This window comes from Carcharodon carcharias, chromosome 16 (genome assembly GCF_017639515.1).
Source record: "Carcharodon carcharias isolate sCarCar2 chromosome 16, sCarCar2.pri, whole genome shotgun sequence".
Classification (NCBI taxonomy): domain Eukaryota; kingdom Metazoa; phylum Chordata; class Chondrichthyes; order Lamniformes; family Lamnidae; genus Carcharodon; species Carcharodon carcharias.
In genome coordinates this window covers 24,243,627-24,268,674 of record NC_054482.1, presented here as the reverse complement: position 1 = coordinate 24,268,674, position 25,048 = coordinate 24,243,627, and the positions used below count along the sequence as shown (strand labels likewise).

Below are 25,048 nucleotides of genomic sequence, written 5' to 3'. Positions count from 1 at the left end.
GGGATATTTCAGAATACACAGAATAGATACATTCCTATGAGAAAGAAAAATCCCAAGGGGAGAACCCACCATGGTTAACTAAAAAGGTTAATGACAGAATCAAATTTAAAGAAAAAACATTTAATTACACAAAGATGAGTGGCAGGTCGGAAGACCGGACAAAATATAAAAAACAGCAAAGAATGACCAAAAGATTGAGGAGAGAGAGAAAAAATTAGAGTACGAGAGAAAACTACATAAAGACAGATACTAAGAGTTTCTATAGATATTTTTAAAAAGTAAGATTAACCAAGTGAGCATTGGTCCCATAGAAAGTGAATCTGGGGAATTAATAATGAAAAATAAGCAAATGGTAGATGAGTTGAACAAGTATTTTGCACTGGGCTTCACTATAGAGAATACAAGTAACATCCCAGAAATAGCTGTAAATCAGCAAATGGGAGGGAGGGGATAACTCAAGAAAATTACAATCACCAGAGAAGTGGTACTAAGCAAATTGTTGGTGCTACGGGCTGACGAATCCCTGGATCTTGATAGGCTTTATCCTAGGGTCTTAAAAGAAGTGAGATAGTTGACACGTTGGTTTTACTTTTCCAAAATTGCCTAGATTCGGGGAAGGTTCCATTAGATTGGAAAATAACAAATGTAACTCCTTTATTCAAAAAGGGAGACATAAAGCAGAAAACTACAGGCCAGTTAGTTTAACATGTCATCCAGAAAATGTTAGGAGCTATTATTAAAGATGTTATAACAGGGCACTTAGATAAATTCAAGGTGAACAGGAAGACTCAAAATGGTTTTGTGAGAGGGAAATCATGTTAACTGATTTATTGGAGATCTTTGAAGGAGTCACATTTGATAAGGTGCCTTGTGGAAGGTTTTTGTGGAAACTAAACACTCAAAAGTGCAGCAGTTAACATGTTGGCATGGATAGAAGATTAGCTAGCTAACAGGAAACAGAGGGTAAGTATAAATGGGTCTTTTTCTGCTTGGCAAGGTGTAATGAGTGGTGTGCCACAGAAATCAGTGCTGGGGCCTCAACTTTTTACAATTTATATAAATGACTTGGATGAAGGGACCGAAGGTATGGTTGCTAAATTTGATGATGACACAAAGATAGGTAGGAAAGTAGGTTGTGAGCGGGACATAAGGAGGCTACAAAGTGAAATAAATAGGTTTAGTGGATGGGCAAAGATCTGGCAAATGGGGTATAATGTGGAAAAATGTGAAACTGTCCATTCTGGAATGAAATTAAAGTGTGAGAATGGATGGTATTTTTTTCAATATTTTGGGGAATATTGTGTTATTCTGTAAAGAAGGCTGGATGTCTGGGAGTGTGAGATTTAATTAAGCAAGATTTTGATAAGACACAGGTTGTCTGGGGGTTTGGAAACATGAAAAGGATAGAAGTGTTAAGTCTGAGATACAAGTAAATAGGTTACATCTAAAATTTGCATTTGTTTGAATATCAAATGGGAGTCAAAGGTGACAGGAAAATGCTTGCATCTTGCAGGAGTCCATAAGTAAAAAAGTAGCGGGGATATGATATTTTATTGACCCAAAAGCAAAGACAAGATGGAAAGATGACACATCTTATATTTGGAAGGGTTTGAGTTTCAAAGGGGTATGACAACAATCGGACTGAGATGAAAGAGGTAAAAGGTATATTAGATTTATTGTGGATAGCTGTTGAGCTAGAGATGGCGAGAGATAGCTGCAGCTGACAGGAAATAGCTAGAGCTGTTTGAGCTGTTGAGATAGTTGGAGCTCCGGGCTGGAAAAAGATTCAGTTTGAATCACCTATCCAGTCAAGCCAGAAAACAGCAAGCAGTTTTATTCTTAAGTGGATTCCGCTGCAGAGTGGAAGAGGGCAAAGGTCATGTGGTACACCTTTATTAAGGCTACTGCAGCTTGCCTTGCGTAAGATAACTGGATGTCAGATTTAAATATCTATAAGGAAGTGTTGCCTGGAAGGTGTTTACTTGTGGGTTTGACCAAGTGGAGTGTTTTTGGTGGAATGTTTTTTAAGACTAATCTTAACTGTAATCTTTTTCTTTTTTTTATTTATAAAATTTTTACTTATAATTTTAAAAAACCCAAATGTTATTGAACCTCTTACTGCTTAGATCGGTACGTCGTCTTCTCATTATCAGAGTACAAAAAAAAGGTTGTGGCCCATAAGCCAAGTTTCCCTCTGGGATTTGGTTTGCGCAGCAATTAATACCGACTGTGGTCATAACAGAAGCATATTATCTAAATGTTGAAAGACTGCAGAGCTCTGAGATGCAGAAGGATCTGGGTGTCCTAGTGCATGAATCGCAAAAGGTTATGATGCAGGTGCAGCAAATAATTAGCCAAACTAATAGAATGTTTTTGTTTATTGTGAGGGGAATTGAATACAAAAGTAGAGCGGTTATGCTTCAGTTATACAGGGAATTGGTGAGACCACACCTGGGGTGCTGTGTACAGTAATGGTCTCCATATTTAAAGATGTAAATGCGAGGAAGCAGTTCAGAGGAGCTGTCCTGGATTAATACCTGGATTGGGCAGGTTGTCTTATGAGGAAAGGTTAGATAGGCTAGGCTTGTATCTGATGGAGTTTAGAAGAGTAAGAGGCAACTTAATTGAAACAAATAAGATCATGAGAGGTCTTGATAGAGTTGATGTGGAGAGGATGATTTGTCTTGTGGGTGAATATAGAACTAGGGGTCAGTATTTAAAAATAAGCATTTGTCCACTAAAGGCAGAGATGATGAGAAATTTTTTTTCAGAATCTTGAGTCTTTGGTACTCTTTTACTCAAAAGGTGGTGGAAGAAGAGTCTTGGAATATTTTTAAGGCAAAGGTAGATAGATTCTTGATAAGCAAGTTGGTGAAAGATTATCGGGGGTAGGCAGGAACATAGAGTTGAGGTTACAATCAGGTCAGCCATGAATTTATTGAATGGCAGAGCAGCCTTAAGGGGCTGAGTGACCTACTCCTGCTGCTAATTCATTATGTTTATACATTGACATTTGTGCCAGTTCTCCATGAGAGCACCACTATGTCATATTGACCCACCCTCATTCAATTCAGAAATCCCAAACTTTGGAGGTAGGTGGATCGTCAATATTGAGACTGGAATCGGAATCTGCCCCCATACTAAAAAAAAACCTCATCATTTTAACACCCTCTTACATCAACTCCAAAACCACAGTCCTTAGAAATTAAGACTGCCCTCAATTTGTGGCAGGGCCAAGAGGAAATCAATGAGAAAGTGAATCAGGTCTCACCAGGACCAGCATTTAACAGTGGCTGAATCTCAAAATATGTCTCTGAGGGAAGATCAAGTCCACTCCCATCTCTGGGAATGGTGAGTAGAATGATTGACATGATAATTATGAGTGAGATTTTAATCCATTTGTGTCCCTGATTGGATGTTTGAGCCTTCAGAGAGCCCACCCACTCTAGCCATTCTCTCTTCCTCCTCTTCCACCACTGGTACACTTCCTGTCGGGACTGAAAGCCAAGTGAGGAGATGGTGAGTGAAGGAGCAGAATTTATACAAACGGTATCCCATAATATCCCAACAATAAAGTCAGGACTGCACATCCAGTGAGTGAGGCAAAATAAGAAATGCAAAGTGGAGCAGAAGACCACATTGCCCATTGAGTCTCACTCATGACTGATCTCAGGCTTCAATTCCACTTTCCTGCCTGTTCCCAATATCTCTTCATTCCCTGAGACAACAAAAATCTGTCTATCTGACCCTTAAACATGTTCAGTGATGGCACATCCACAACACATTAGGGTAGAGAATCCCAAAGATTTACAATTGTTTAACTGAAGAAATTTCTCATTACCCCCAGCATCAAAGGTGCCAGTCTTCAACCAATTCAATTCACTCCACAGGGTATCAAGAAACAGCTGAAGGCACTGGATACTGCTAAAGCTATGGGCCCTGACAACATTCTGGCTATAGTGCTGATGACTTGTGCTCCTGGACTAGCCACATCCCTGGCCAAGTTGTCCCATTTCAGCTACAACACTGGCATCTACCTGGCAAAGTGGAAAATTGCCTAGATGTGTCCTGTTCATAAAAAGCAGGACAGATCCAACCCAGCCAACTGCTGCCCCATCAGTCTACTCTCGATCATCAGCAAAATGATGGAAAGGGTTGTTGACAGCACTATCAACGGCACGTCCCCAGCAATAACTTGCACAGTGACGCCCAGTTTGGGTTCCACCAGAACCACTAAGCTCCAGACCTCATTAGAGCCTTGGTCCAAACATGGACAAATGAGCCAAACTCCAGAGGCGAGCTGAGAGTGATTGCCCTTGACATCAAGGCAGCTTTTGCCCAAGTGTGCCATCAAGGAGCCCGAGCAAAACTAGAGTCAATGGGAATCGGGGGAAAACTCTCCATTGGTTGGAGTCATACCTAGCACAAAGGGAAGATAGCTGTGTTTGTTGGTGGTCAATCATCTGAGTCCCAGGAGTTTCTCAGGGTAGTGTCCTAGGCCCAACCATCTTCAGCTGCATCAGCAATGACTTTCCCTCGATTGTAAGGTCAGAAGTGGAGATGTTTGCTGATGATTGCATTTGCGACAATTCAGATACTGAAACATTCCACACCATATGCAGCAAGATCTGGACAACATCCAGGCTTGGGCTGACAAGCAGCAAGTAACAATTGAGCCACACAAATGCCAGGCAATGACCATCTCCAACAAGAGAGAATCTAACCATCTCCCCTTGACATTCAATGACATTACAATTGCTGAATCTCCCACTATGTACATCCTGGGAATGACCATTGACCAGAAAGTGAACTGGACTAGCCATATAAATACCATGGCTACAAGAGCATCTCAGAGGCGGGGCATTCTGTGGCAAGTAACTCACCTCCCAACTCCTGAACCCTGTCCACCATCTACAAGACTCAAGTCAGGGGTGTGTTGGAATACTCTTGACTTTCCTGGATGAGTGTAGCTCCAACAACAATTAAGGAGCTCAACACCCTCCAGGCCAAAGCAGTCCGCTTGATTGGCACCCCGTTCACCACCTTAAACATTAATTTCCTCCACCACCCCCACACAAGTGGCAGTAGTGTGTACCATCTACAAGGTGCACTGCAGCAACTCACCAAGTTCCCTTCCAAGCCAGAGACCATTCTGATTCGGAACGACATCGCCGTTCCATCTCTGTCGCTCTGTCAAAATCCTGCAACTCCCTTCCTAACAGGAAGTGTACTTGCACCACATGGACTGCAACAGGTCAGGGAGGCAGCTTAACCCGCCACCTTCTCAAGGTTAATTAGGGATGGGCAATAAATGCTGGCTGAGCCAGTGATGCTCACACCCCATGAAACAATTTTTAAAAATTATTGGCCTCCTATCCTGAAACTATGCCTCCGAATTCTAGATTCGCCAGCCAGGGGAAACCACATCTCAGTATCTACCTTGTCAAGCCCCTTCATAATCTTAAATGTTTCAATGAGATCACCTCTCATTGTTCTAACCTTCAGGGAATATCGACCCAATTTACTCAGCCTCTCATCATATCACAACACTTTCATGCCAGGAACTAATCTAGTGAACCTTCGCTGCACTACCTCCACTGCACATATATCATTCCTTAAATTTGGAGACCAAAATTGCACAGAGTGTTCCAGGTGAGGTCTCAGTAAAGCTCCTTAAAATTGCAGCAAGACTTCTTTATTCTTGTACTCGAAACCCCTTGCAATAAAGGCCATAGGTTTTCCTAACTGCTTGCTGTACCTGCAGTCTAACTTTTTGTGTTTTTTGTACAAGTACTCCTAAATCTCTCTGAACATGAGTATTTACAACATCCACACATTTAAAAAAATCTTCTGCTTTTCTATTTTTATGATCAAAGTGAATAACCTCACACTTCCCCACATTATACTGGAACTGCCACCTTGCTGCCCACTCACTTAACCTATCTATAACTCTTTGCAGCCTCTTTCTGTCCTCCTCACAGCTTGCATTCCCATGTAACTTCGCCTTGTTAAAAAACTTAAGATACCTTGCTCTCTGTCTCTTGGTCTAGTTCACAAATGTAGATTACAAATAATTGAGGCCCCAACACTGATCTTTGCAGAACTCGACTAGTCACAGACTGCTAACTACAAAGTGCCCTTTATCTCTACCCTCTGTTTCTGGTCCCCTAATCAATCCTCTAACCATGCTTATAAATCATTTCCAACTTAATTTCCAAATCAATAAGCCCTTATCTTGTGTGTTAACCTTCTGTGCAGCAGCTTATCAAATGCCTTTTGGAAATCCAAGTAGACAACATCTACTTGTTTCGCCTTTATCTACCCTACTAATCACTTCCTCAAAAAACACGAATAAATTTGTCAAACAGGATTTTCCCATCATAAAACCATGTTGCCTTGCTCTAATCATGTTATTCTTTTCGAAGCCCATTTTAAGGCTTCCTCAATAGATTCCAGCACTTTCCCGATGGCTGGTGTCAGGCTAAATGGCCTGTAATTTCCTCTTTTCTCTCCCCCTTCTTTATTGAGGAACGACATTTGCTAAATGTCCAATCTGCTGGGACCATTCCAGAATCAAAGAAATTTTGGACAAACATAGCAAACACATTCACTATCTCTGCAGGTCTTTTAGAACCTTAGATGTCGGCCAGCAGGTCCTGGGGATTTATCGGACTTTAGTCCCTCAAGTTTCCCTGCTGATATTAATTACCTTAATTTCCTCATAGTCCTAGTACCCTGTGTTTGTGACTTGTTTCTTCTACTTGTGAACACAGACACAAAGTACTTGTTCAATCTCACTGTCATTTCCTCATTCCCCATAATAGTTTTTTCTGTTTGCTTCAAAGGGACCAACATTGACTCTTCATACGGACTCAAAACGTCAACTCTGTTTCTCTCTCCACAGATGCTGTCAGACCTGCTGAGTTTTTCCAGCATTTCCTGTTTTAATATCCTTAACCTAACTCACTGAAATTTTGTTTTTCAATGGAATGTATTTTTGGTAAAAATTTTAATTATTTCTTTACGTGTTTCCCATTGTTCTTTACCACCATACCTTTCAGTACTTACCCAAATCAACCGTGGCCAGCTCTTCCCATACCTATGTAATTGGCTTTGCTTAAGTGTGAAATTCTTGTTTATGATTGGAGCATGTGATTTTCAAATTTAATGTGCAATGATCACTGTTTCTCAGTGGATCTTTTTCTATGACATTACTGATTAGCCCTACTTCATTGCACAATACTAGATCTAAAATAGCTTTATCCCTATGGCTCCACAATGTGTTGCTCCAGGTTGCTGTCATAAAGGCATTTTATAAATTCATCTTCTAGATCACCTTTGCCAGCTCAATTGGTCCAGTCTAAATAAAGATTAAAGTCACCCACAACTATTACATTGCCTTTGTTATATGCTCAAATAGTGTATTGTTTAATGCTCCATCCAATAATAGAACTACTGTTAGAGGGCTTATAAACTATTCTGCAGTAATCTAATGTGTAATATACCTTTAACAAGAATGTTATTGTGGAAGATCACATGATCTTAGTATCCAATAGCAGAGTAGCACGGGCTACCTCTGTAGCTCGTAGTCTGTAGTCAGTAGTTAGGTAGTGTAGAGATAGAGTTTGAAGTGTAAGCACATGTTTAGTTGCTGCTGAGTACCTTTGTAAATAAACATAACGTATCTACCCACAAATTGTCTGCTACTCAACCCTAGCATTAGTAGCAAATCGGCTACAAGCGTGCAAACAGGATCCAACAAACTGGAGTCTAGGATCCAACATACACCCGTTTGCATTTTCTTGCTACTTCTCATCTCCACCCGTATTGATTCTACTTCCTGATTTTCTGAGCAAAGATCCTTTCTCACTAATATCCTTTATAATCACAGCTACCCCTTCTCCTCCTTATCCAACTGCCTATTTTTTTCCAAATTTGGTGTTCCCTAGGATATTTATTTTCCAACTTTGGTCACTTCGTAACCATGTCTCTGTAACGGCTAATTGATCTGAACTGTTCATCTCTGTTTGCAGCACTAGGTCATCTATCTTATTGCGGACGCTCCACACATTCAGAAAAGGTGGCATTATTTTTATTTTTTTAACCACTATTCCCAAAATACTATCTAATGCACTATTACTGTTAAACACTATGTCCCTTCCTGTCCCACTAAGCATGTCTTTACCTACACATTTCTATTGTCTCACATTTTTCTTTGGATTTCTAAACATGAACCCTCCTCCCGCTCTGTTAGTTTAAAGCTATTTCTCTTTTTTGACCATTTTTGCTGATGCACTCTTATGTTTGTACACACTGTCCCTTCCTATCACACTCTGGTTACCATTATCCATATTACCACCCTATGCTCTGTATTTGTCTTTGACTTTCCAAATTACCCCTCATGTGAACACTGCCCTCACACTTGAGTTTAAAGCCCTTCCTACAATCCTAGTTGAATGACTCAACAGTACTCTGGTCTCAGCACTGTTCTGGTGAAGACTGTCCCAGCAGTACGGCTTCCCTTTTCCCCAGTATTGGTGCCAGTGCCCCATGAATCAAAACTCACTTTCCCTACACCAATCTCTGAGCCATGCATTCAGTTCTACCCTATGCCAATTTTGCATGTGGCTCAAGCAGTAATCCAGAGATTATTTCCTTTCTGGTTCTGCTTTTGCTCATACCCCCTCAGCAGCATCTCTTTCTTCGTCCTACCTATGGGTTGGTATCCACGTGCAACATGACAACTGGATCATTCCCCTCCTCTTGGGACTTACTCCAAGTCCCTCTCCAACCTTAATCCTGGCATCAGGCAGGCAACACAGCCTTCACTACCCATACTCTTGGCTCTTTTTGTTTCAGTGGTCCTTTTCAAAAAGGCCAAATTCCACAAAAAAATAAAATCAGCAGACTTGTCAATGTTTGGCAGAACTGTGAAAGAGAATTGCCACAAATCAAGATAGCTCAAATGTGCAGCTTGTGGAAAAAGATGGCATAGTTAATGGAGAAATAAAGCAAGTGAAGTTTTAAAGAGATTTATCCTTGGAAAAACTAAAAACCAATAATGTTGCCTTCTGTTACCATAACTTGAATTCAAATTCGGCACATCCCAAATTTGAAGAAAAAAAGAATCCACAAAGGTTAAAATTGTTGAGAAGTACTGGCTTGAAACTAGAAGGCTTAAAGCTGGGTTTTATTTTGAAAAACTCTTAATATAAAACCAAACAAAGTCTATAAAAAGAGATCTCAATGTAGCTTGTGATTCCAAGTTTCCCATGCTTTATGGCTTGGCTGTTTGGCCTGACAGGGGGAATGCTTTTCCCAAGGGTTTGCAAAAATCATGCCTCTAGAGTATCTGAACTTGGAAAAATTGCACACTGATTTCACACTACCTCCAAGGGGAGCCTACTGCTCTGGAGCTTTTATCACCAGATTTTATAAAGGCAAGCACAAAGGAGAAAAATCATCTACTGGTTCTCACATGGGTAACAACCATGGCTATATGAAAAACGCTCATTGTGCCTAGACAGCTTCTTGTTCAATGTCATCTGTTTTCCTGTTTTGATTCGCTTCAGTTACATGGATAGACTGGAGAAGCTGGGACTGTTTTCCCACAGAATAGAAGGTTGACGGAGTTGATAGAGGTATTCAAAATCAAGAAGGATCTAGACACTGTAGATTGGGAGAAACTGTCCCCATTGGTGGAAAGATTGACAACCAGAGGGCATAGGTTTAGGTAATTGGTAAAAAAATAAAGCAATGGCAACATGAAAAAAAAGTTTTTGACACAGTGAGTGGTTAGAATCTGTAATGTACTCGGAGTATGATAGAAACAGCTCCAATCGAGGCATTCAAGAGGCAATTGGATTATTATCTGAAAAGGGAGAATGTGCAGGGCTACAGGGAGAAGTCAGGGGAATGGCACTAGGTAAATTGCTCCTTCAGAGATCCAGTACACACGATTGGCTGAATGGACTCCTTCTGTGCTGTAAACATTCTGTGAATCCAAGGTTTGTAAAAGTTTGAAATGACTGGCTGTTACTTCAAAATCGTACACAAAGCCTGACAAGCATATTGAAGATCCTTTTGACTACAAGACATGGGGAGTTCAGCAGCTGCCAACACAAGAACTTATTTTTTTCTGAATTGCTATCTCTAATAGAAACTCTGCATTGATCAATTCTACAACAGGATCATTCAACCTGCACATAATCATCGTCCACCCAATCTCATGTTTTCAGCTCATTAACAAGAAGCACATTTTTGTCTGATCAAACACAGCACATGAAGAGCAAAAGCTGCATATTTTTGGGCTGTTATTAAAGGGAAGAGAGCCATTCAATAGAATTTGGGAACTAATAGGGGGGAAAAAATAGGGTTTCCATTGAAGGAAAACTGAAGGAAACACAAAGAAAAAAATGGAATTTTTTTTTATTCATTCATGGGATGTGGGTTTCAGACCAGCATTTATTGCCCGTCCCTGGTTGCCCTTGAGAAGGTGGTGTTGAGCTGCCTTCCTGAACCGCTGCAGTCCATGTGGGACAGTGCTGTTAAGGAGTTCCAAGATTTTCCATGGAAATGAAAAGCAGAGTGAAGACAGACTACAACATGAGTAAGGATAGATTTAATTTATTAATCAAAAGATCTGGCTCAGGTGTGATGCCTTTATAGATAAACAAACTGCCAACAGTCAATGTGCAGGCTAACTAACACCGATGTAAAATGGCTATTTAAGTAAACCATGAGAAGGCATCCAAATCCCAGTCTGACTGTACCCCAGCCCTTTACCATAAAAAAGTGCAATGTTTGGGAATGATTGCTAAATCCATTTCTCTTAGTGACTCAAGTTATTCTCGTTATGAAGTGGAAAAGATTGACAGCATCCAAGTTCTAAAACAGGGTCTGCTCTCGATGTATCTGTTAAATAATACACGATTGGGTGTGAGTTAAAGGCTACAACCAACTCCCAAAGCACACAACACCCTTCCGCACCATCTGTTATTTGCTATGTTACTGAAATTTTCCCACCTCATCTAACACATCAGTCATTACCACATTAGTGTTGTCAAATCCCATGTCTATATTAGTCATATTCTGAAAATGTCAGATTTAATTTAAAAAGATAAAGAATCTCATGTAACATAAATAGAGAAGACCAGGATGCTGGTCTTAATATAAAACAAAAAGAACTCAAAATATACAATCGATTAGTCAGCATCTGTACAGCAAAATCCAGGCAAACATTTTAGGGAGAACCTACCACCAAGTGTGTCGGAAGCCATTTTTACAGAATGTCAGTGGGGTGCTTGCGAGTCAGGAATTGCTTTTATGTCGCGTTCAGAGCGGTGCCTATGCCATCGGGTCCTGCTGCAGCCAGCAGTACCCAATTGTAAACCGATTGCTATCACTAAGATTGGTGTCCAGGAGGCCCAATCAAATCCAACCACAAGGTGCAAAGAACCATCACTGGAGAAGCCAACAGCACAAACATCCCATTAATGCCAATATAAAAGCAACTAAAATTAGGAAGTTGGGCCTTTATTGTACTTCCCAGGAGGGGAAGGGACAATAAGTCATAAAAACAAGACTTGCATTTATCTCGCACTTTTTATGACCATTGGACGTCTCAAAGTGATTTACAGCCAATGAAGTACTTATTAAGTACAGTCATTGTTGTAATGTAGGAAGACCAAGAGTATAGGCATGCTAATGACCATGACAAGGAAACATGCTGTGGGCTTTACACCTGTAACTGGATTTCGAGACAAAGAAAAAAGGTGGGAGGAATTGAAATCAGGGAAATTGAAGGGCCGATCAGTATTAAAAGTCAAAGATTGCAAACACTGGAAATCCCCAACAGAAGATGCTGTAAGCATTTGTCGAGGGAACAGACATTTAACATTTTGGGTGCTGCTCTTCATCAGAGCTGACCAAGTTCGAGTGAACGATTACATTCAATACACATAAGAAATGTCCTTTTCAGAATATTAAAGAATCCTTATGGAGTGCGTCAGAATAGAATGAGGCCAGCTGAGTCAAGTTGTTTCCCTTATCTCTGGAAAAGCACATCTACATTCCCAGGAAATGGATCAGACTTCCATGTTGACATTCCTAAGTCAACTGGACAGAGTCTTGTACTTTCTCATCTACACAAATGTCCAAAGGCTAACAAATGTCTTGCACTAAACTAAAAGATGGCCTCAAGCTAAAGTGATGGACACCGGGGCACTGACCCCCTTGAAATCTTGGGTACCTGTCCTGCAGTCATTGGTCAGCTATTCTAGTGATTGACATAGGCTAAACAACCAGCTCCCAGAAATAAAATATATTGACAGGTGCTTGGAGGCGGTTGCCTTCTTCAAATGGAAGACCAGGGAAAGAGTTTTCCAAGATTTCAGCGAGAAAGCACAAGGATGCCGCCACAAGCTACAGAGGTCTGTAGCCACCCATCTGTCCTCTGGGATCAGTAAACTACTCTTAACTGTCATGGGTCATATGCTTTCCCTATTTATTTAGCTTATGCATCATATCTAAACTGTTGCTTCTTAATAAATTTAATAAGCTGCCTGAAAATCACTTATGAGTTCTTGACCACCTGTTTTGAGTAATCTGTGACTTCTGAACCTTAAAACTTACACTCATTAATGATTAATCTTCATAAATGCTGATTAACCTCCTCAGTGAAGTTTCTACTTCTGTCAAAGGGTGTTTTTGTTCTAGCCTCCTAAACTTGTCTCCCTCAAAGTCTTCGCTTCCTTGTCTTGTCAGTCCCTCATTCTCCACACATTTTTCGTATTTCCTTTCATTATCATCTGCACCCCTCCCTTTGTTAGATTCTTCTCGACTCTTAATTTCCCTCTTTCTCAAAGTCTCTCATGCCCATCGCATATTATGCTTTTGATTTCTCAATCTTGTCTTGCGTTGTTTTAGAAACATCCTGGGCAACACAGTAAAACAACAATGAAGAACTTCTAGCTCACAAGCAAGTACCATGGCTGGACAGAGAAAGGCCATCTGTTAATCACTGCAGTATTGACAGATAAAAGGGAGCTAGAGGTTGGGCAGAAGAAAACTGATATCCATGCCCAGCCAAGTTTTGGTTATGGTTTTCCAACATACAATAAAGAGTGATAACTGCCAGTTCCACCTATAAATTAATAATTTCAATTCCCTTAGGGTCATCAGACTGCTTGTTCATTGAATATGCAGAATTTCCTCCAATTAAAAATGGGAAGACCAATCAATCTGTACCCTTGCAACTTCTTCATATCTCTTCCCCATCGCTTGTTCAAGTTGCACAACTGGACTTAACCTCAGCCTTCTGCTTGAGCTGAAGATAAATTTGAGCTGGCCACCCAAATGAATTACTTCCACCTTTGTAAAATTGCCACCTTTACATTTCAACTGCAGCCAACACTGTAATCCTAAGCTCTATCCTCTCAAAATTTCAGTTCATCCAAAATTCTCCTGCCCTCATCCTCTCTCACAGTTAGTTCCCCCACACCACTCCCCACTCTCAGACACTATCATCATTCCAAGCCTGGCTGGTTGACATGGGTACCCCATCACCCAATGCATCAATTTCAAAGTCCTTAAACTCATCCATAAATACCTCCATGATGTTGCAACCTCTTCCACTCTGCTGGGTCCCAAGCCCTTCACTGCTTTAACCCGGGAATCGAAGCATTCCAGTTCATGCCATTCCACCTTCTTCAGCCCCTGTTTATGTCCTAATCTCCGGGAACATAATCTCCAAACCTCCTATCTGGCTTCTGCTTGCTCCTTTCTTAGTTGTCTTCTCCAAAGCTATCTGCTTAGTCACACTTTGAATCACTTCTCTTAACTCTCCAACTTATGCTCGGTGCCTATTTTCACTCCTCCTTGAAGCATCTACGGACATTTTCTATGTGGAAAAACCCTATGTAGGTTCATTGTTGTTTGATACCACAGACCGAAATTTTTCCTTATATGTGAATAAATTAAAATGGGTATGAAAAGCTTTAAGGGAGTCATTCACTCTTTAACATTTTGAGATCAAAGAACTAATTTTCATAATAAGTTACAGGAAGTGGAGGGAAGAAGTCAAGATTCAAAAATTGTTGCAACTCCAAAAATGATAACACACACGTGCATGCTGTCATGCAATACAGTTACCTGTAATTGTCTGCAGTAATTTTTTCAGTTGCTTCCTGAAAGCCTCCACCTCCATTTCCATCAGAAAATCCCAACAGATGTCGACTGTGGGTGGCAGAGCCAGCACTGGGCTGCAGTGCACTGGAATTTCTCTCCCAAATGCTAAATAAAAACACAGAAACAGTTATTTTTCCAACAGATTATCACTTTTATGTATATTGTGCTTGATATCATGTTTGAAGACAATGTGGTGTGCGTATTTGTATTCAATTCGTTTTACACTAAAGTGATGAGAGATGGTAGCTTCGTGAAATGAAACATCTTACATGTTTTTTCTCCTTGCCATCAGGATCAAACAGTCCTGACATATAGTCCAGGACTATTGCAGGTTCAGTCCCAGTACACTCACATACACACAATGCCTAAACCTCACCTTCAGATCTCCATCAGCAGCTGCATCAACCTAGAGCTGCCATGCTGCAGACTTACCTGAATGAGATTATCCAATGCCGACAATTAATGTTAGTTTTGTGTTGGCAAATTATCCATACAGGCAATTCAGTTCAAGCTGCTGAAGCACATTTCACCAAATTCAGAGAATATTCTTTTGAGTCTCAGCTGGAATCTATTTTTTTTATTCTTTCACAGGACATGGGTGTTGCCGCTCAGCCAGTATTTTTATTGCTCATCCCTAACTACCCGTGAGAAAGTGCTGGTGAGCTGTCTTCTTGAACCGCTGCAATCCATGTGGTGCAGGTACACCCACAGTGCTGTTTGGGAAGGAGTTCCAGGATTTTGACCCATCGACAGTGAAAGAACAACAATATATTTCCAAGTCAGGATGGTCTGCGGCTTGGAGGGCACTTGCAGCTGGTGGTGTTCTGTTGAAGGGTCATGAGGACTCGAAACGTCAACTCTTTTCTTCTCCGCCGATGCTGCCAGACCTGCTGAGTTTTTCCAGGTAATTCTGTTTTTGTTTTGGATTTCCAGCATCCGCAGTTTTTTGCTTTTATCTCTGTGCATATCATTGTGCCGCCACCTCTGCTGGGTCTGTCCTGCCAGTGGGACATGACGTACCCAGGAATAGTGGTGGTGGTGATGGGGACATTATCTATAAGGTGCAATTCCATGAGTATGCCTTTGTGAGGCAGTTGCTTGACTAGTCTGTGGCTCAGCTCTTTCAATTTTGGCACAAGTCCCCAGATGTTAGTCAGGAGGACCTTGCAGGGTCGACAGGGCTGAGTTTGCGGTTGAAGTTCTGGTGCCTAAGTCGATGCCGAGTAGTCTGTCCAGTTTCATTCCTTCTAGAATTTGTAGCAGTTTGATACAATCAAGTGGCTTGCTAGGCCATTTTAGAGGGCATTTAAGAGTCAGCCACATTGCTGTGAGTCCGGAGGCACATGTAGGCCAGACCAAGTAAGGAAGGTAAATTTCCTTCCCTGAAGGACACTAGTGAACCAGATGTGTGATTTGAAATACCAGGTTAATTATTACGCCACATTTTTTCAGTACCAAGGCAGCACAGAGACGATTAATTATTATACTAGCAGGCTTCAGTTGTGGAAAGACTAGAGAAGCTGGGACTTTTCTTGTTACCATGGGGTATTTAATAAGAGAGGTTCAAAATTATCCTAGTTTGTTCTGGAGTGAATAGCATGCCACCGACAGGATTGACAGTAACTAGTAGACAGATTTAAGGTAAGTGGCAGAAGAACCAGGGGGGAGATAAGGAGCTTTTTTGAATATATGCAGCAAGCACTGTCAAAAAGGGTGGTTGAAGCAGATTCAACAATAACTTTCAAAAAGGAATGAATAAATACATTAAAAGGAAAGATCTGCAAGGTTATGTGAAAAGAGCAGATGAGAAGGACAAATTAGATGACCATCTCAAAGAACCAGCACATGCACAATAGGCTGAATGGCTAACTTCAATGCTTTATGATTCTATGATCACAAAAACCCCAGAGCAAGGGATAGGACTGTTTTGCACATTTCAAAAACATGAGGAGTCTGGACAGGAAGATCAGGAGAAACTCCTCCCAGTGATGCAAGGATCGAGAACCTGATGACACTGACTGTGACATGAGAAGAAACAATTTTACACAACAAGTGGTTAGGATCTGGAATGCACTGCCCGACTGTGGTGGCTTTCAGAAAGATAATTGGCTAATTATCTGAATAGGAAAGATTTGCAGGGCTACGGGGGTAAGGCATGCAAGTGGAACTAGGTGAGTCGCTCTTGCAGGGAGCTGGCATGAACTTGACAGGCCAAATGATCTCGCTCTGTGCTGTAAACTTTCTATGATTTGCTTGTTCATATTATCCACGCCACCTAATATTTCATTGACATAAATCAAGTCCTCTCTCAACCCCCTGAGAACGGTGAAACAGGTCAAATTTCTCAGCCCTTGATAATTTATAGGTTTGCATCAGTCTTTTTCTTCAAAATACTCTCCAATACAACAATATTATTTTATGATGGTTGCCAAAAATTGCAGCTTATTAATGTTATGTTACTCAAAAATGAAAACTGGCTAAAATTACTTGCGTCAATTTCCTGGAGATGCATTTCAGCCTTGCTGGCACAGTTTAGGATTGATCTGATACCTGCAGCCAGTGGTTCATTGTTAAGTGATATATTGCAGTACAAAATCTCATGATTCTTACTCTACAACACAATGACACTTGCTCATTTTCCTTAAAATCATTTCAATATTTGATAATTTTCTAATTTTCTCAACACTTCCAAACATTTGCAATTCCTAACTGTGTAATAGTTGCTTGTGCAGTAAACATCTACTCTTCTCCAGTCAGCAACATTGCAAATTCAAATCCTGATTTGAAACAGTGCTGTGACCATAACATCAATTTTCAGCAGTATTACTTATTCAAATTGCCTGCCTTGTTGGTTGTCCCACAAAGGAAACAACTTCGAATCATAGAATAATTACAAACACAGAAGGCCATCCGGCCCAACATTTCTATGCTGGTTCTCTAAGACCAACACTGCTAGTTCCATTCCCCTGCCCTTTCCCATAGTCCAGCAATTTTGATCTATTCAGGTGTTTAACCAATTCCCTTACAACTGAATACATCTCCAACACATCACCCCACTCTGAGGCAGTGCATTCCAGAACATGACCACTCACTGCATGAACAAGTTTTTCCTCAGGTCTCTATTGGTTTCTTTTACCATTCACCTTAACTAAATGTCACATAACCATCGAAACTTTACGGCACAGCAAGTGGCCACTTGGCCCATCGTGTCTGTGCCCAATTGAAAAACAAGCCACCCAGCCGAATCCCAGCATTTGGTCTGTAGCCTGCATGTTAATTCACTTGAGGTGCATTTCCAGACACCTTCTAAATGAGTGGAGGGTTTCTGCCTGTGCTACCCTTTCAGGCAGCGAGTTCCAAGTCCCCACAACCCTATGGGCGAAAAAATCTTTTCCCCATCTCCCATCTAATCTTTCTACAAATCACTTTAAGTCAATGTTCCCCAGTCATTGACCTCTCTGCTGAAGTAAAAGACCCTTTCCATCCACTCTATCCAGGCCCGTCACAATTTTGTACATCTCAATCAAGTCTCCCTTCAGCTCCTCTGTCCCAAGGAGAAAACCCCAGCCTATTTAATATTTCCTCATAACTGCAATTTTCCAATCCTGGCAACATCCTGGTAAATCTCCTCTGTACCTTCTCCAAGGCAATTACATTCTTTCTGTACAAGGTGACCAGAACTGCACACAGTACTCAAGCTGTGGCCTAATTAATGTTTTATACAGTTCCAGCATAACCTCCCTGCTCTTAAATTCTATGCCTTGGCTAATAAATGAAAGGATTTCATATGTCTTCCTGACCACCTTACCTGCTGCCTTCAGGGGTCTGTGGGCATTCACTTCCCCTACTTCGAAGTACCCTCCCATTTATTTTGTAATCCTTTGCCTTGTTTGACCTCCTCAAATGCATCCCCTCACACTTCTCTGGATCAAATTCCATTTGCCACTTTTCTGCCCACTTGACTAGTCCATTGAAATCTTCCTGCAGTTAACAGCAATCCTCTTCGCTATCGACTGTACACCCAACTTTTGTGTCTCCTGGTATGTCCTCTGGTTCTCAACCCTTCCACCAATGGGAACGGGTTCCCTCTCACTGTCCAGCCCCCTCACGATTTTGAAAACCTCGATCAAATCTCTTCTCAACCTCCTCTTCTCTGAGGAAAACAATTCAAGCTTCTCCAATCTATCCATGTAACTGAAGCCCCTCACCCCGGAAACATTCTCATAAATCTTCTCTGCACCTTTTCTAAAGCTTTCACATCCTTCCTTGAGTGGTGCCCAGACTTCAATACAATACTCTAGTTGAAGTCAAAGCAGTATTTTATAAAGGTTCGTTGTAACTTCTTAGATTTTGGACTGTATGCTTCTAAATCTAAAGCCTAGTATCTTGTATGCCTGTTTAACCACTTTCTCTACTTGCCTTGCCACCTTCAACAATTTGTGCATATATATCCCAGGCGTTTCTGTTGCTAACCCATTTAGAATTGTACCCTTTACTTTATATTGCCTCTCCAAATTCGCAGCAAAATTTATCCTTGACAGTTCCCTGCATTACATTTTTTTGCAGCGTCACCCAATCCATCAGCCTATGTATGCCCTCTTGAAGTCTATCACTACCCTCCTCAAAGTTCACAGTACTACCAAGTTTTTCATCACCTGTACACAAGACTAGGTCATTAACGTAGATCAAGAGATACAGTGATTCTAGTACGACCCTAGGGAACCCCACTGTGTACCTTTCTCCAGTCCAAAAAACAGCCATCCATGATGTCACTGTCTCTTTCATTCCATGGGCTTCATCTTTGCTGGCACTGTATCAAAGACCTTGTGGAAATTCAAGTATACCAGATCAACAGCGTTAACGTAATCAAACCTCTCAGTTACCTCATTAAGAAAACTCTGTCTAGGTGGGTAAACACGATTTGCCGTTCACCAATCTGTGCTGGCTTTCCTTAATTAATCTACACTTGTTGAAATGACTGTTAATTTTGTCCAGAATTATCATTCTAAAAGCTTTCCCATCACAGAGCTCAAATAGATTGGCCTGTTGTTGCTGGGTTTATCCTAGTACCCTTTTTAAAACAAGATCGTAGTATTTGCAATTCTCCAGTCCTGTGGCACCGCCCTTGTATCTAAGGAGGAGTGGAAGATTATGGCCTGTGCCTCCATAATTTCCACCATCTCTCAGCATCTTCAAAGGCATCTGATCCAGCCATGGGGCAATTTATCAACTTCAGGTGCAGCTAGCCTTTCTAATTTCTCCTCTTTATTAATTTTTATCCCATCCATGTCTCAACCACTTCCTCCATCATGACTTTGGCAGCTTCTTCCTTGGTAAGGCAGATGCAAAGTGTTCATTGAGTATCTCAGCCATGCCCTCTGCCTCCATGTGTAGATCCCCTTTTTGGTCCCTGATCAGTCCCACCCCTTCTCTTAGTTTATATGCCTGAGGAAGACTGCAAAAAAACTACAAGATGATGTCATGTCAATGGTTCACACATGATGATGGGAATGTAAATGGCAAATAAAAACCAATTTAGATAAGCATAAGGTGGTGCATTTGGGAAGAAGGAATAAGGGGGCCTTGGAAAATAGAAGTCCAACTCAGGGAGTGGAGCAAAGAAATCTTGAGGTACAGAGTCACAAATCATTAGAAGTAGCAACACAGGTTAACAAAGCCACAAAAAATGCAAACAGGCACAGGGGTTCAATTTTAGTGCAATAGAATTCAAAAGCAGAGGAGTTATGATAACTTTGAAAGAAATGTGATAAGTCTACTCTTGGAATACAGTGTGCAGTTCTGTTCGCTATAAGGGTACGGAGGCACAGATTAAGATGCAAAAGAGACTTAGTGATACCGGAACTGAAAGATTTTAACTCATGAAGAAAGACTGCATAGGCTAGGCTCTTTCCTCTAGGAAGGAGATGGCTAAGAGATTATACTAAGCAGCATGTGAGGAAAAATAAAAAGTTAAATGCTTCAGGTCCATAACCTCTCTTCAAAACTGGAAAATGTTCGACATGTAACAGGTGTTAAAAGGGATGAAAGTAACAAAACGGAAAGTCTGTTGTCGGTCTAAGGGGCAGGAGAGATTACTGTAAATAGCAGAAGGGATGATGGTACAAGGAAAAAGGAGATGATAAAGGGACAAGTAAAGAAACAAAAGATGGGTCCAGAGGAAGTTTAAATAGGAACAGACAAATCAATACCAACAGCTGCTGTCCAAAAAAAAATGAAAGAAGTTATGCTGTGAAAATGTTGAACTCAGTATAGACTCCAGAAGCCTTCAAGTGCCTAATCAAAATATGAGGTGCTGTTCTACAAGCTTACATTGAGCTTCAATGGAACAGGGGAGGAGACGGAGGACAGAGAAGTCAGAAGCGAAGTGGGGAAGAGAACTGAAATGCCAAGCAACCAGAAGTCTGGAGTCATGCTTGCAGGCTGAATTAAGATATTCTGCAACATAGTCGTTCAACCTCTGTTCGGTCTCTCCAACGTAGAAGTGACCACACTGGTATGCTGTGCTTCCTGCTCACAAAGAGAAAGTCGTGTAAGAAAATTGCTGTGTGACTAGGGACAAGTGTTTGGGGCCTTGGCCAGTGAGAAGCGAGGGGAAAAAAGGGAAGGATTTGCATTTCCCAAGCTTGCATAGGAAGTCTTGTCGGAAGAGGAGGCACGTTGAGGGCACCTGTTTAGTGGACTGGGTGTCATGAAGAGAATGGTCCTTTTGGAATGCTCAAAAGGGAGTGGAGGGGAAGGTGTGTTTTGCGGGTAGCAACACGCTGGAGTTGGCAGAACTGACAAATTATCTGTTGAATATTCAGGCTGGTGGGGTGGAAGGTGAGCACAAGAGGAACTGCACCGTCATTCTGGGAGGGAGGGGAAGGGGTGAGAAGTGCAGGAAATGGAACAAAATGCAGTCAAGGGCCCTGTCAATTACAGTGGAGGGGAATCCTCAGTTGAGGAAAAAGGAAGACATATCACTGTTATGGGAGGTGGCATTGTCTGAACAGATGTGACAGAGATGAAGAAACCGGGAGAATGGAATAAAGTTCATGCAGGGATTAGGTTGGGAGGAAGTACAGTCAAGGTAGTCCCTGTTTCCTGGAATGATGCAATCGCCGTCCTTTTGCCTCCTCCCTCCACACACCCCAGGGGCCCAAATACATATTTCAGGTGAAACAGCGATTCACTTATTCTTGTTTCAATTTAGTAGACTGTGTTCGCTGTTCTTAATGTGGTCTTCTCTACAGTGGGAAGAGCAAATGTAGACTGGGTGAATGCTTTGCAATTGCCCTCTAGTTGCCCGACATTTTAATTTGCTGTCCCACGACCACACTGTCCACAGCCTCTTCTGCAGCACTACAATAAAGCTTAAAGAAAGCTCAAGGAGCAGCACCTCATCCTTCGATCAGGCACTTTACAGACTTCCAGATTCAACAGGGACTTTAAGCATTTAAGACCATCTCTATCCATATTCGTTTCTAGACAGCAGCCATTGGTAATAATTCTGCTGTTGGCCCACTTTTTAATCCCATTACTATCTCCTTTTGCCATTGCACCATCATCCCTTTTTGTCATTTAATCTCTCCTGTCTTTCATTTGAAAGCAAACTTTCCCTTTGCTCTTCCCTGCCTTCCCTGTACTTGTTTAAAATTTGTTACATCTCTAACTTTCCTCAGTTCAGTAGAAAGGTCATCAACCTGCAACATGAACTCTGTTTCTCTCTCCACTGTTGCTATGTAACCTGCTTAGCATTTTCAGCATTTTCTCTCTTTCTATTTTAGATTTCCAGCATATGCAGGTGGTCGCGTTGGTAAGGCTGAAAATTTTAAAGATCTCTGTCAGGCACATTATGAAGGCTTTCAATAAGGTATATGTGGAGAAAATGTTTCCACTTGTGAGGAATTCAAAACTAGGATCATATACATAACATAGTCACCAATAAATCCAGAAAGAAATTCAGTCCAAATGTGCAACCTGCTACCACAGAGCTGTTGAAGCTAATAATGCTAATGTATTTAAGGGAAAGCTAGATAAGTACACAAGGGATGAAGGATTTATCAATAGGCTGAAACAAACTAAGGTGCAAGGAGGCAATGCATAAACACTAGAATAGACCAACTGGTCTGAATGGCCTGTTTCTGTGCTATAAATTTCACATAATTCATATCTTTCTAGGCATTCTATTAATTTGTCTGCTTCCATCACTGCCTCAATACAAATTAATAGCTATTTCTCTCTTTCAAATTGGTTCTGTTGCTGTCCAAATCGCTCACTGAAAATCTGTTTAGAATTTACAAAAATCTACCAGGAAATGGGCACCATGAAGTTCAAGATGCAGTTGCAAGTTCAGCTCAGCAAGTTGAAATACTCGAAGTTTCATCCTGCATTCTTCGGCTTGGTGAAATCTGTCAACAATGGACCAAGCTTTGTATTACCCACCAACCACATTTTTAAACAAAACTTGATTTAGGATCTCAAGTTATTATAATTTACAAACTCTTGAACTAAAGTTTAAGGAGAACTTCAGCAACTCCTCAATGATTCGACTAATTTTACCTTTGGGGTAAAACTTCTTTACTTGACCAATTTCCTCCCTATTGTTTTTGAAGGCGTCATTCCTGAAATGATACAATTCCACAAGCACCAGTTATCCTTTAGCCCCTCGCCAGGCCTTTGCCTTGTCTGATCCAGGAAGGTGGACTTTTTTTTTTTTACAGCCGAGCCAGATTCTATCCTCATCTGACATCCATGTTTGCATACTTTTCCACCAGGAGTCAGCGGGCACCCAGTATGACCAAGAACCCTGGTTCAATTATACTCTCCCATCACTTGTCCAGGAGTGCAACAGTGAATCATAGCACCCTACTGGCATTCCAGCTTTGATAAGCCAATTCATCAGCTGGAAATTGAATCTTCACAGCTTCTTCAATGGATGGCTCAACTACTCAATGAAAAAACTCTATAGCAGGGGCCAAGCCATTCCCGTTTTGTAATAAATTATTCCCATGGTCATTTTTGTGCACCTGTGCCTTGGAAGAAAAGTTTGGTTGAAATATTGGTAACCTCTACATATCTAAACTGCAGTAATTTATCGCTCATTCCAAAAAACCTTGGCAAAAAAGGGAGCTAAGAGGATCTATGAAATCAGATACTGACATCCGCACCAGTTCTTGAACATAAATGGGAGAATAATTTAACAGAAATCAAATTTTATTGCATTATTTTGCTGACTTTTGTAATCCTACTTTTAAAATATCCAAAATTACAGTACATTGACCAGCACAAGAGCTTATAAAGAAAGCAGAGGGAGGCAATGAAGTGAAAAACCTGGTATCTTCACAAAACAATGAGCTGATGCAAAAACAGAATTACCTGGAAAAACTCAACAGGTCTGGCAGCATCGGCGGAGAAGAAGAGTTGACGTTTCGAGTCCTCATGACTCTTTGACAGAACTCAGTTCTGTCGAAGCGTCATGAGGACTCGAAACGTCAACTCTTTTCTTCTCCGCCGATGCTGCCAGACCTGCTGAGTTTTTCCAGGTAATTCTGTTTTTCTTTTGGATTTCCAGCATCCACAGTTTTTTGTTTTTATCTTATGAGCTGATGCAATTTGATCAAGGAATGAGGTCAGAAACAGGTGATTGCTCAATGAGCTGTGAAAATATAAGGTGGCAAAGTGACCAGAAAATTGTTTTGGAAGTCAGACATAAGGATGGATTCCGCTGAAAAATTAACAGCATTCATGCAAAGTGGCATTCATGTTCAAATCGGCCAACAAATTACAGCAAGGAAAGTATATCCTACGAATTGAGAATGTCCACAAATTACTGGCCAAGTTGCAGCACTTGACCTTGAACTTAACAAAATTGATGTCTCGGTTAACCTCCCCATGATTTTCATGAAATTGCTGCACTAACACATTACTTGCCCATTGAAATCACCACAGAAATTTAAGTCCAGAACTTAAGAGCACATACCCTTTTAGTCCTGTGACACTTGTTAATGACTGCCAGCCAATCTCTTACCCAGAAAGTGAGCATTTCAAGGTATGGAGTCTCACTCTTACAGGATCCATATTGTTTTTGGATATTTTAAAAAAGCCAAATTTTTTAAAATTCTTCATAGTTTACTGTCTTTTTCTCTCTTCCTTTTAATCTAATTGTCATTTCCTCTCTTTATTCCTCTTTCTGCACCTGATTTGACATAGAATTCATCCTACTCCTCAGTCCATCCTACGTTTATTTCTCATTGATTAAGGAAAAACACTTTGTCCCATTGTTCATCAAGGCCTTATATGTCCTATTGCCCTCGCTGTATTGTTACCAGCTCATACTAGTGGCAACTTTGTGAATAGATCATTTCATCACCTAAACATACAAATCTAACCAACAACGCCTGACCTAAGTTGCCATACTCCAGAAAAATCTAGACCAATCTTTGGAATTTAAGAGTGACTGGCTTGACATATATAATGGGCAAAAATGCTATTATATATATTTTTTTAAATTTTGGGCATCACTGGCTAGGCCAGAATTTATTGCCCATCCCTAACTGCCTTAATAATTTTATGTAGTCAGCAGTAAAAGCCAAGAAAGGCAAGATGTAGCACAAAACTAACTCACTGCAATTCTTAGAGGGTTCAAGGTTATGTGGGAAAATTTCATCTCAACTTGAAACTAACAGCACAACCTCAAAATCAGATGTCCCTCTATTTCTGTATCAATCTTACACAACTTGGGTTTTCCATCTTCATAATAGGGCCTTGTTAAAAAAATGTCAAGGGAAGGAAAACTCTATCCCAACTTCAAAAATTCCCAGTCTACTGGCAAAGGAGCACATCTCTGCTTAAGTGTTTA

General features: G+C 40.9%; 1 protein-coding gene across 2 annotated transcripts in view; it reads right to left on the bottom strand.

Annotated features, from left to right (window-relative positions):
• The window catches only part of atf6 (activating transcription factor 6), a 368,108-nt gene that overhangs the window by 227,290 nt on the left and 115,770 nt on the right, over positions 1-25,048 (bottom strand). For both annotated transcript variants that reach the window (XM_041207876.1, XM_041207877.1), the window contains one exon: positions 14,152-14,292. In XM_041207876.1, the coding sequence (XP_041063810.1) occupies positions 14,152-14,292 (141 nt within the window). The remainder of the gene's footprint in view (positions 1-14,151; positions 14,293-25,048) is intronic.